The sequence below is a fragment of the Pongo pygmaeus genome, chromosome 3 (genome assembly GCF_028885625.2).
Source record: "Pongo pygmaeus isolate AG05252 chromosome 3, NHGRI_mPonPyg2-v2.0_pri, whole genome shotgun sequence".
In the NCBI taxonomy this organism is placed as follows: Eukaryota; Metazoa; Chordata; class Mammalia; order Primates; family Hominidae; genus Pongo; species Pongo pygmaeus.
The window spans coordinates 39,550,586-39,563,520 of NC_072376.2; the positions used below are offsets into that span (position 1 = coordinate 39,550,586).

The window sequence follows — 12,935 nt, forward strand, 5'->3', positions numbered from 1 at the left end:
GACTCAGTAGTTTAAGGACTACATTATTAATTCACTGAAATTTACCTAAATTTTGGTGCATTCTTATATATTAAACTCATTGCATTATTTAAGATTTTAGATTTATTATTCCCTTTTTTCCCCCTTCCTTTTATTTGGGGCACTATTAACTTCCTCATCACCCAAGTAGCAAATAGCAAAACTGTCCCTTGGTGATATGTTTATGATTTAGGGTACTCTTCATGAGCAGAAGATGAAAGAAGCCAATCACCTTGCTGCCATAGAGATCTTTGAGAAAGTCAATGCTTCGCTGCTGCCACAGAATGTTTTAGACCTCCATGGGCTGCATGTGGATGAAGCTCTAGAACATTTGATGAGAGTTTTAGAGAAGAAGACTGAAGGTAGGACTGTGGTAATCACAAGTTTTCAATAGAATATATGTCTTTGCTTATATTGGTATAGCTTGCAAATTCAGGAGAGTCTGAATATGCAGGCTGAGAATATCTGTGTAACATTTGTAAATGTTTGTGTTACTCATTCTTCAAGAGAACCTTCTTGGGAAAGAATCCTCATTGGTATGATGATTAACCTTTTCTTCATTTGTATTCCTGTGCTGTATTTATTAACGGGAGGGCATGGTGTAATCTGCGAATCCTCTCTGTGACTTATAAATGAGACCTTTCAGGAATATTACATATCTTTGTCCAATAGACATTTATTAAACTTAATTGATATTTCTTGGATTTCAGTTTTTCAGTAGATGTTTGATAAAATACAGAAGTAAATAAGGTGATATGATTCTTCCACTCCAGTAGTTTTTTGTTGTTGTTGTTTCTTTTTTTGAGACATAATCTTACTCTGTTGCCCGGGCTGGAGTGCAGTGGTGCCATCTCGGTTCACTGCAACCTCTGTCTCCTGGGTTCAAGCCATTCTCGTACCTCAGCCTCCCAAGTAGCTGGGATTACAGGCGGGTGTCACCAAGCCTAGCTAGTTTTTGTATTTTTAGTGGAGACAGGGTTTTACCATGTTGGCCAGGCTGGTCTTGAACTCCTGGCCTCAAGCGATCCACCAGCCTTGGCTTCCCAAAGTGAGCTACTGCACCTAGCCTGACCCCAGTAGTTTTTAAATGGAATTTTGGAAATCTTGCAGAAAATCTAGAAAACAGTAAAGATTAGAAAAGAGAAACTTTAAGAGCCATTTAGATACATTATTATTTAATCCAGAGAGAAGAAAACTCTTCAAGTATATAGAAGTGTTATGAGAGAATATTCTCTCTATAGAGGATGAATTAATAGTGTTTTACTCAATAAATATTTGGTTATCTTCTGTATTCTAGGCATCAAGGATAAGGTAGTGAAAAAGACACACAATCCTTTATTGGAGTTTATTTTCTGGTGGGGTATACCATCTAGTAGGGTAGATAACAGTGAACAAATAGTTACATAAGTAATTAGTATTGTGATAAGAAAATACAAGTTGTGGCCGGGTGTGGTGGCTCATGCCAGTAATCCCAGCACTTCAGAGGCTGAGGTGGGCGGATCACCTGAGGTCTGGAGTTCGAGACCAGCTTGGCCAACATGGTGAAACCCCGTCTCTACTAAAAATACAAAAATTAGCCAGGATGGTGGCGTGCACCTGTAATCCCAGCCACTTGGGAGGCTGAGGCAGGGAGAATTACTTGAACCCTGGTGGCGGAGATTGCAGTGAGCCAAGATCACGCCACTGCCCTCCAGCCTGGGTGACAGAGCGAGACTCTTTCTCAAAAATAAATAAATAAATAAATAAATAAAAGAAAACAAGAAAATACAAGTTGTATTTAGGATAAATTCTAAAATCCCTGCATAATATCTCTTGCTTACCTCTCCAGTCTCATCCTGTGTTTTTTTCTCCTTTTCTGTATATTTAACTACACTGTCAGTCTTGACCCCCATACTAATTAGGCCCCCTGTTAATAACTTCTCACAGAACTCCTACCTCTCACAGTGTTTATAAAAAGCTTATTGTATAATTGGTTATTAAATATCTGTCTTTTTGGCCAAGAATTGAGCCAGTGATGATCATGCTTTTTCTTCAACACTCAAAAAGTTTTTGAATAAATGACTAAATAATGGTAGGTATTACTCTTATTTTTTTTGACAAATAAGATTGTTTATATTGAAAGTATGCAATGTAATGATTTGATAAATGTACACATTGTAAAGTGATTACCACAATGAAGTACTTTAGCACATACATCACCTATTATTGTTACCATTTTGTGTGTGTGAGATGAGAACACCTATGACTTAACGCTCATAGCAAATTTCAGGTATATGATATAGTGCTATTAAATATTATTACCATGCTACACATTAGCTCAGCAGAATGTATTCTTTTTAGAACTAAAAGCTTGTACCCTTTGACCAGCATTTCATTTCCTCCTCTCTATTCTGGCCCCTGGCAACTACCATTCTATTATGTTTCTATGTGTTTGGCTTTTTTAGGTTCCACATATAAGTGAGATCATACAGGATTTGTCTTTCTGTGTCTGGCTTATTTCACTTAGTATAATGCCCTCCAGCCACATCTGTATTGTTGCACATGGCAGGATTTTCCCCTTTAAAAAAATTTTTAATTAAATTTTTATTTTTATTTTCATTTAAAAGAAATAGGAGGTGTCAGTGAGTTGCCTAGATTGGTCTCGAACTCCTGGGCTCAAGTGATCCTCCCACCTTGGCCTTCCAAAGTGCTGAGATTGCAGATGTGAGCCACCACGCCTGGCGTGAGCCACCACGCCTGGCCTGAGCCACTGTGCCTGGTCACCTTTTTATTGTTGAATAATATCTCATTGTGTCTGTGTCAAATTTTTTTAAATCAATTTATCCGTCGATGGACAATTAGGTTGTTTCACTGCAGCCTGGATGACAGAGTGAGACTCTCTAAGAAAAAAAAAAATTGAAAAATTGAAAAACAGAAAAATGAAATGGAAAGTAATCAGTATTGTTAAGGATGTGGATAAATTGGAGCCCTCATATATTGCTAGTGTAGCCACTGTGGAAAATTTCACTAGTTCTTTGAAAGGTTAAACATATAATTAACCATATGACTCAGTAATTCTGCCCCTAACTATGTACCCAAGAGAAATAAAAACACAATATGTCTTTACAGAAACTTGAATATGAATGTCTGCAACAGCCAAAAAGTGGTAGTAACCTAAAAGTTCATTAACTGATGAATAGAGAAACAAAATGTGGTAAATCTATACAATGAAATTTAATTTAGCCATGTAGAGAAATGAAGTACTGATACATGCTACAGCATGGATGGACCTTGTAAACATTATTCTTTGTGAAAGATGAAGGCAGATAAAAAGCCTTATGTTGTATGATTTCATTTTTACCAAATGTTCCGAGTATGTAAATCTAGAGAGACAAAAATTTGATTAGTGGTTGCTGGGACTGGAATGGCAAGAATATGGGCAGTGACTGCTATGAGGCACAGAATTTCTTTGTGAAATGATGGAATGTTCTGGAATTAGTGGTGGTGGTTGCACAACATGATGAATATGCTAAAAACCGCTTAATTGCATATTTTAAAATGGTTAGTTTTATGTTAATTTTATCTCAATTAAAAAAATTGTAAGAAGAAAAAAAGAGGCCAGGCACGGTGGCTCACGCCTGTAATCCCAGCACTTTGGTAGGCCAAGGCTGGCGGATCACGAAGTCAGGAGATCAAGACCATCCTGGCTAACACAGTGAAACCCTGTCTCTACTAAAAATACAAAAAAAATTAGCCGGGTGTGGTGGCAGGTGCCTGTAGTCCCGGCTACTTGGGAGGCTGAGGCAGGAGAATGCTGTGAACCAGGGAGGCGAAGCTTGCAGTGAGCCGAGATCGAGCCACTGCACTCCAGCCTGGGTGACAGAGCGAGACTCCGTCTCAAAAAAAAAAAAAAAAAAAGAAAGAAAAAAAAGAAAAAAGAGCTAAGTAATTTGCCCAAGGTAACACTTGGTCAAGATCCAAGATGCAGATCTTTTCTGGAAGCCAAAGCCCATCTCTAGTGCATGCACCACCTGTGGTAGTCTGTAGTTACTGTCAGTCACCACCAGGTGGCAGTATTGTTGAATAGAAATGAATCCAGTGGAAGATTTGTGGCTCTAACCTGCATTGCTTTTTGTCATAAGATTAAGGAGTGTTAAAATCGGAGATGAATTTTTTAAAAAATAGAGACATCTGGACCTTATGTCCCTTCTGGTTGAAATATACACTGTTACCTATGAATCATTTTTGCCCCCAAATCAAACTAGGAGCAGATCAAACCTTTAGAACTGACTACTATTTTATAGGGATTTACAGGGGACAGAGGAACGTGTTAAACAACACCATGGGGATACAGTCAGCAAAATTCAGATTGTGAAAATCTAGGATAGGCTGGGTGTGATGGCTCATGCCTGTAATTCCAGCACTTTGGAAGGCCGAGGCAGTCAGATCACTTGAGTCAGGAGTTTGAGACCAGCCTGGCCAACATGGTGAAACCCCGTCTCCACTAACAATACAAAAATATTAGCTGGGCATGATGTCTCAGGCCTGTAATCCCATCCACTTGGGAAACTGAGGCAGAAGAATTGCTTGAACCCAGGAGTCAGAGGCTGCAGTGAACCGAGATTGTCCCACTGCACTTCATCCTGGGCAACAGAGTGAGACTCTGTCTCAGGAAAAAAAAAAAAAAAAAAAGAGGAAGTCTAGGATAAATGATCCAATTTTTTTCAATAAATTGTAAAGAAAAACACCAGGGGAGGGGAAACCTTGTTAGTTAAGAAATATATCAATCAAATAGAATGTAAAGACTTATTTCAATCTTGATGCCAACAAATCACTGTAAAAACATATTTTTGAGATAATTGGGGGAAATTTTTGGAAACTAATGATATTAAGGAACTTTTATTAATTTTATAAGGTATGATGGTGCCATTGTAGTTACGGTTTTTAAAGGAGTCCTTATCTTTTATGAGGTATGTACTGAAATATTTGCAGTTGAAATAAGAAATCTGGAGTGTGCTGAAAAATGAGTTAAACAGTCCTTTCAAAGTTGTTAAACAGCCAGAACAGCCTGTATTTGGGAAACAAAACATATACATTAATTCATGCAGCAAACATCCTTTGAACTCTTACTTGAGGCATGTGAATCAACTAGAGAATATTTTCAGAGCAATAAGTGAACTATTAGCAGGTGATAATGGTATAAATGACTGACCTAAGTGATAAGGGGAGCCATAGTGAAGAGCATGAGTTATGGTTAGAGATTTAGTTGGGCTTTTTTTGTAAGTAAACTTTTTCTTTTTGAGATGGGAGTCTGGCTCTGTTGCCCGGGCTGGAGTGCAGTTGGTTGTGACCTCGGTTCACTGCAACCTCCACCTCCCAGGTGCAACCCATCCTCCTACCTCAGCTTCCCAAGTAGCTGGGTCTACAGGTGCGCCTCACCATGCCCTGCTAATTTTTGTATTTTCAGTAGAGATGGGGTTTTGCCATGTTGCCCAGGCTGGTCTTGAACTCCTGAGCTCAAGTGGTCCACCTTCCTTAGCCTCCCAAAGTGCTGAGATTACAGGCGTGAGCCACTGTGCCTGGCCAAAGTAAACTTTTATATGTAATATAACATATGTAAAGAACAGTGCCCAAAATTATAGGTATATAGTGCAAAAACTTTGTAAAAAGTTCATAAAAAGGTTTTACACTATATACCTAGAATTTTGTGCACTGTGAATATTGTGAAACTAGCACTCAGTTGAATTTTGAGCAACATATTGCTTGAAGTAATGGATGTGGATTAGAGATGGAGATCATAAACAGACAAGTAATTAGAAATGGAAGAGCAACATATTCTTTTAAAATTCCAGGCTGAATATCATCTTGGAGATATGATACTTGAAAAACCATTTGTTTGTATTCTATTAGGAGTATTAGGACAATTTAATAAGCAGACTGTGGAATGTTTATATTTTGTGTATGTTTTAAATTTATTAATTCATCTCATTAATAGGTTTTTTTGTTGTTGTTATTCTGCTACAGCTTTTATTAGTTTTCAGGATTTATACCCTTGATTTTCACAAGGTCATTTCCAAAATGGAACTTCAGTATTTTAGGAGGCTCAGACTCCTTTGATGTTTTAAGAAGTATCTATCAGGAAAAGTTTGTTAACAATTGATTATCTTTAATAGTAAGACTGCAATCCAGCTGTGATTAGTGGATTTGCTAATAGCTATTACTGGAAGATAATCTATAAACTAGTTGCTGTCATTATCCCTTTTTCCTGATGAGAAAATAGGCACAAAAGAAACTAAGTAACTTGTCCATGGTCACACAGTCATTTAGTGGCAGAGCTATGATTCAGAACAAAGCTTGATGGCTTTAGAATATTTAATTAACAGGGTTGTTGTGAAGATTCTTAGTTAATAAATATAAGCCACTTAAAGCAGTACTTGACTACTTTTGTATAGTAATTGTTAAGTATCATTAATGTTATTATTGCCATTATCATTATTTCAGGGAGAACTTCTGGTAGTGCACAGAAATCTCTTCCCCCATAAAGGAAGAAGTCCCATCAAATCTTTTGATGGATAGATTACAATGAGGCTATGTGTTTTAAAACATACATCTTAAAACATTAATTTGGGGGCTTTTTGAGATAGCAACTCTATCTTACTATTACTGTTTTGAGATAGCAAACCCCAAAATCCTCATGAAAACAATTTCATGTGCTTGAGTAGTTAAGGTTTATGTTTTCTATTGAGAATGTAAGATAAATGAATTTTAACTCCCCTAATTTCTGTTGTAACAGAATTTAAGCAGAATGGTGGGAAGCCCTATTTGTCTGTGATTACGGGGAGAGGAAACCACAGCCAGGGAGGAGTTGCTCGCATCAAACCAGCTGTCATTAAGTACCTCATAAGCCATAGCTTCAGGTGAGTGTAGATTTCTGTTATTGATAATGGCAACTGCCCATATAGAGCTATATCAGGTATTTCTGTGAGTATAGATTTCTGTTATTGATAATAGCAATAGCCCTAATATAGCTAGGTAAATAAACACTAATAGCATACTCAGAACAATCTGTTAAAATAGTTAACTAAATTTAATCATCTGATTTCAGCCACAGATTCATGCTTAAATTATGATATAACTTTCCCTGCTGGATTTTTGTTGTCTGGTAAACCAGAAATAAGGAAAAATGTGTTTGTTGCCAATAATCATCTGATAAAACTTTCTATCATGAAGTTAAAGTTTTAAAAGAAAGTAAATATATTTGTTTCTTTGATAATATGCAAAATAATTAGGTAATATGTATCATACTTTAAGATTTGCTATTATTCTTTTGAAAGGAAATAACTTTGTGGATTTTGGATGGAACTGGGTGGCTTCTATTGAAATGTAGTTATAATTTAGGTACGTTTAAACTTTAGCAGAAATGTTCCAGTTAATATGAATTTATTTGTGTTTTCATAAGTTAAATGCCATTAATGACCTGTGTTGACAAACATGAAATGTTCTTTTTCATTAAGTGATAATTATTTAATAACAGAAAATGACAAGAAAGTCAAAGATGAAATATCTGTTGATGGATAGATTTCCTGCAGATGTGTATCATTAACTCCTACCCATCAATTTCAGCGTAGCATATTTATTTTATGCCATGTAATAAGATGTTATTTGGCTACGTTATTGAAAATGATAGCATAAGTTATGAGCATAAAACAGGTGACATCAGGGTTATTTTTATAAAAGGAGTAGTTAGACTGTAACATTATGTTGAGATTAATTATCTATTTTAGAGACTAGTCTTCCTTTAAATTCTCTATGGATAGAGTTGAAAGCATTGCATGGCCAGATTAATCTACCTGATACATCAGAGATTTCTTCTTGGTGCTTTCATGATACACCAAGGACTTTATTCTTCCTACAGCATACTCTTTTTCATAAAGGTAAAATTCAGGCCTCACAGGTTTTGACACATCTTAAGTTATACTAACTACTAAGTCAAGAGCAACCCCCAGCTTTAAGATTGTATTTGTTTTGACCGTAGGTAAAAGGAACATAAACCTAGATGTTGGTCTTGGATATTGACTTAATAAGGGTCAATACTTTGGTAGTAAATATTATATTAAGCGTAGGTACTTGGAATTGATTACAAGGTATATTCCTTAGCTAATTTGAAATTTTCATCTTTAAAATAACTCTTTTCTCATTTCTGCAGGTTCTCTGAAATTAAACCAGGGTGCTTGAAAGTCATGCTAAAGTAAAATAAACGTCCTTGAATTAGAAGTATGAAGGTTTGTAGGTTAAAATTACTTTTATTTGCAGTAATCAGTCAATTCTACCCTAAAGATGTGTTTTCTTATAAATAATATTGTTATGAAACAAAAAAATTATGATGTTTTTCAAAATCCAAGTGAGGTTTGATTTTTTTTTTAACTGAATCAAATGCAAATGTTACCTGTTAAAGATATTAGAGAGAAATTTTATTGATTACAAAATATGTAAGAAAATTATCAGCTACAGTTTTAAAGTTTAAAATGCTCTGATTGTTTCTCAGAAAAGGTTACCTTTGTATTAATTGTTGTGTGACATTTAGTAATGTCCTAAAAGTCTTTTGTGAGAGGTATTTAAAGTGCTTTGAGACCTGATTCATGCCCCTCAAAGGGTGGTATTAAAAGAAGAAAAAGGACATAGTAGTGGGTAGTAAAGAAAAAAAGATCTAACAAAAACACTTGAATATTTTTTATTTTCAAAACTAAACACATAAAATGCTTTATTTTGCCATATCCTACAGGAAGGAAAACATGCTTTTGCCCTTTCTTCTGCTTTGTATATGACCTGGATCTTTTACCTTTTGTTCTGTTCTTCTGTGTGCATTTTATGGAAAGAAAGTTGGGTCTGAGATGATATTGTGATTTTATACTTTATCTATAGACAGAACAGTTTTCAGAGAAAAAGAAATGGTTAAATATCTTCCAGATGTTGCTGCCTTATCGAAATGCTTCTAGAACTGTCTGTATAAGTGGTATTTCAGACAGTACTAAATACTTATATTTTATTTTTGAGGCATGTAATTTTAAAACTGCAGTAGTTTAAAATTCTATTAAATATAGAAAATATTTTGGTTATAATTGGCCTGGTGTGGTGGCCCATGCCTGTAATCCCAGCACTTTGGGAGGCCGAGGTAGGTGATCACCGAGGTCAGAAGTTCGAGACCAGCCTGGCCAACATGGTGAATCCCTGTCTGTATTAAAAATACAAAAATTAGCTGGGTATGGTGGCGTGTGCCTGTAATCCCAGCTATTTGAGAGGCTGAGGCAGGAGAACTGCTTAAACCTGGGAGGCGGAGGTTGTAGTGACCCGAGATCGAGATCACACCACTGCATTCAGCCTGGGTGACAGAGCAAGACTCCGTCTCCAAAAAAAGAAAAAAAAAAGAAAATATTTTGGTTATAATCATAAGAAGAATCCTTACAATTTAAAATATTTTCACTTTTATTTTGAAAAAGAGCCAACTTTCTCAAAGGAAGCTTTCATTAACTTCTGTTGTTTGGTTAGCTAATAAATTCTGTTAGTATGCAAGTTAAACCTGTGTAAAGGAGGTTATAATGTGGTAAAATATAATTTTCCAATATGAGACAATGGCTTAAATTTGCCTTTGGAGATGGAGAATGTTTTCAACATATATAATTTTAACAAACAGTTTTGTTGCTTTTTGTTAAGCTTAAAAAAAAATTTGGATCAGAAATTACAGGATTGAGCTGGTACCAAAAGAATCCTGAAGTACAGAATGGTTTTCCAAAAGAGCAGACATTTCAATGAAAATAAAACCCCAAAACATTTTTTTGTATATCATGATTGCATGCTTTTAAAATAAGGAGGCTTATCATTGAATTTTAGTTCCATAAAAATGAAAATACATGTTTATTATTTAGAAATGGTTAGTGACTGGTATTGAAGTATTATTCACACTTATGTTTGTAATAATTTATTTAAAGAATGCCAACAGTTTAGCACACTTTTGTAATCTCTAGAACAGTTCTATACATTAAAAATAACCATTAAAAATAAAGCAGTTCCTTTAAACAACTTACTATAAAACTATAATTGTTAATGAAATAAGATATTCCTATGTATAAATTAGTATGATTTAAGAGTATGAAAAACAGTGCTAAAATGTGGAGTTATTGGAATGTGTGCAGCTGCATACTCACTTTCTGTGTTTTTATATTTCCTTACCTAGTTTTAAAAATCATCACTTTTGGGCACTTCAGCTAGACTTATTTCAATATTATAATTATGATTAATGAAGGAGCAGTCAGAAGTAGAGGTGTGGTATTCCATGGACAGAAGTCAAATGAAAAAAGCTATATTGTTTACTTGTTTACTATATCAATGTTAATATTATGCCTTATTTTGATAAATCAAATAGTATATCTTAATCATTGTTGATAAATATACAGGCAAAGTTTGAGCATCATATGTATTTTTATGAAGCTGCTTAATTCCAAATTGCCTCCCACCCCACTATCTAGCACAGTTTAAGCAACACATAATTTTGAAAGAAAAGTTTATAATCCCTCCTTTCTTTTTTTTGCCCATTTCTAAATCCTGTATGCCCACGGTAAACATAGTTTGAGGATTTTAAAAGTTTTCTCTGTTACCCATTTCTAAATCCTGTATGTCAAAGATAGTTTGGAGATTATAAAAATTTTCATGTATTGGTGTAGGTTGAATATCCCTAATGAGAAAATTCAAAATCTGAAATGCTTCAAAATCTGAAACTTTTCGAGCACAGACATGATGCTCAAAGGAAATACTCATGGAGTATTTTACATTTGTAGGTTAGCGATGCTCAACAAGTAAATATAATGCACATGTTCTAAAATTTTCCCCCAAACCCCAGCAATCCAAAACACTTCTGGTCCTAAGCATTTTAAGTAGGGGATACTCACTCAACCTGTATATTTGTGCTAATACATGACTCATTAGAATGATTCATTGTAAACTTAATATTTTAAAAGTACAGCACTTCTGTAGTTTGGAAGGTTTCAGTAATAATTATATTCATTCAGTAGTCTCTTACCATTCTCTCTCAGATGGAAAAAGAGGACTAATGTGGAAACCCCAGAGGGTGTCCAGTTGGACCAGGCAGATATTAGATACTTAACAGTATTTTCAGTCTGTCCATCTCTTTATTCCAATGTGAGATATGGAAGTATTTTTTTTTTCACATTTATTGCTCTTCATATTTCTCTACATTATTTTTAATTTGCAGTTTCTTCAATTTGTTAGTATTTCCATACTATTTGCAATTTTATGGCCTTTAAGTATAGGACATATTATATAGTAGAAATTTTGACTTTAAATCCTCTTGAGTAGTATATTTTGAGAAGAAAAGCTATACTGCTCTTCTGGATGGTTTCCATCCTTTATTTAGGTCTTTTCTTTTTTGAATTCAAGTGTTTTGTATGCTTAGAAAGTGGACATGTATAATAGCGAGATTGGTTATTTCTGAGCTGGAAATTGGAAACTTTTGAAACTCAGGAAATTGCTCTGACAATGTTTTAACTGCTCTCAATTTAAGAAAATTGACTAAATGTATAAAAAAGACAAAAATAACGTGTGCTGTTTTTTCTAAGTGCTTTTTCTAAGTGCTTTTCCATTGTGCAATGAGGTGAAGTTTGGTAATTTTTCTGTGTAGTAGTTAAATATTGCTCATTTTATTTACATGTAAAGAAAACAGATTTAAATGTTTATGTGGCCAAAAAGTGTCATTTAAAAGGTAAAATAAGTTTATGTAGAATGTATGTTCATGGTGCTTATTTTTAAAATGTAATTCAAGTTTACAGTATTACTTAATGCTTCTTTACAGAATTTAATAGAGAAACAAGGCTAGAACACATCTACATCCTGAAGAGCCGTTTATAACTTCATATTATATGATGACAAAGTTCATTATTTTCCTTAAAGTTGAGCAATTGACTTTTATGGTCCAATGATGAACTTATTATTAATAAATGATTGAATTAACTGTGAGGCTTCTCATTAAAATACAATATTGCAGCTATCAGTTGGAGAATATATTATAAAATTTTCAGACAGTATATCAGAAAAATGTTTTTATTTGTACTGTAAAGAAAATGTAATTTTGCTGTTAACTCTGTACTTTTTAAATTGAAAATGTTTTCTAAATTTGCTTTTAAATTTTCTTATGAAGCCATTTTCAAATTACATACTTAATTTAATAAAATACTTTAGCCACAGTCCAGTGTGAGGAAATCCTTCATTTGATGTATTAGGGTTAGTGGTTTAAATATTTTAACATATTTTTATGTCTAACTTTGTAATTTCAGGGGGAAAGTGTCATAAAAATTTTATTTCTGTACCACAACTTTTCTTCTAGTTTAAGTTTTCTGTAGCAAATAAGAGTCTACTTTTGAACCAGATAAATGGATTAGCTATGGTTTCTCTCCTCACACCCTGTATCTTTTGACTGAGGCCGGGCATGGTGGCTTATGCTTGTAATCCCAGCACTTCAGGAGGCTGAGACGGTCAGGTTGCTTGAGGTCAGGAGTTTGAGACCAGCCTGGCCAACATGGTGAAACTCTGTCTCTACAAAAAGTACAAAAAATTAGCCAGGCATGGTGGCACACGCCTGTAGTCTCAGGCACGAGAATTGCTTGAGCCTGGGAGGTGGAGGTTGTGATGAGGCGAGATTGTGCCACTGAGCTCCAGCCTGGGCAACAGAGCGAGACCATCTCAAAAAAAAAAAAGAATCTCTTAGAGACTCAAGTAATGCTTCAAATAATATTAATGACCTTTGGACTTTATATTTGAGTCCAAAGCAGAATTCACTCATTTTGCAAGGACTTAAAAACATTTATCTAACAAATATTTAGAGCACTTGTTACTGGGGTTACAGTGTAAATGCGATAGAGCTTTTATCC

The 12,935-nt window shown here is 34.8% G+C and overlaps 1 protein-coding gene across 10 annotated transcripts in view; it reads left to right on the forward strand.

The window, feature by feature from the left end:
- Positions 1 to 12,251, forward strand: part of N4BP2 (NEDD4 binding protein 2) — a 102,002-nt gene extending 89,751 nt beyond the window's left edge. For 9 of the 10 annotated variants that reach the window (XM_063664483.1, XM_063664481.1, XM_063664484.1 and 6 more), the window contains 3 exons: positions 212 to 380; positions 6,791 to 6,914; positions 8,204 to 12,251. In XM_063664483.1, coding sequence (XP_063520553.1) covers positions 212 to 380; positions 6,791 to 6,914; positions 8,204 to 8,249 — 339 coding nt within the window. In that variant the 3' untranslated portion in view covers positions 8,250 to 12,251. The remainder of the gene's footprint in view (positions 1 to 211; positions 381 to 6,790; positions 6,915 to 8,203) is intronic. The other variant, XM_063664482.1, reaches the window with a different exon arrangement.
- Positions 12,252 to 12,935: the final 684 nt, after the last annotated feature.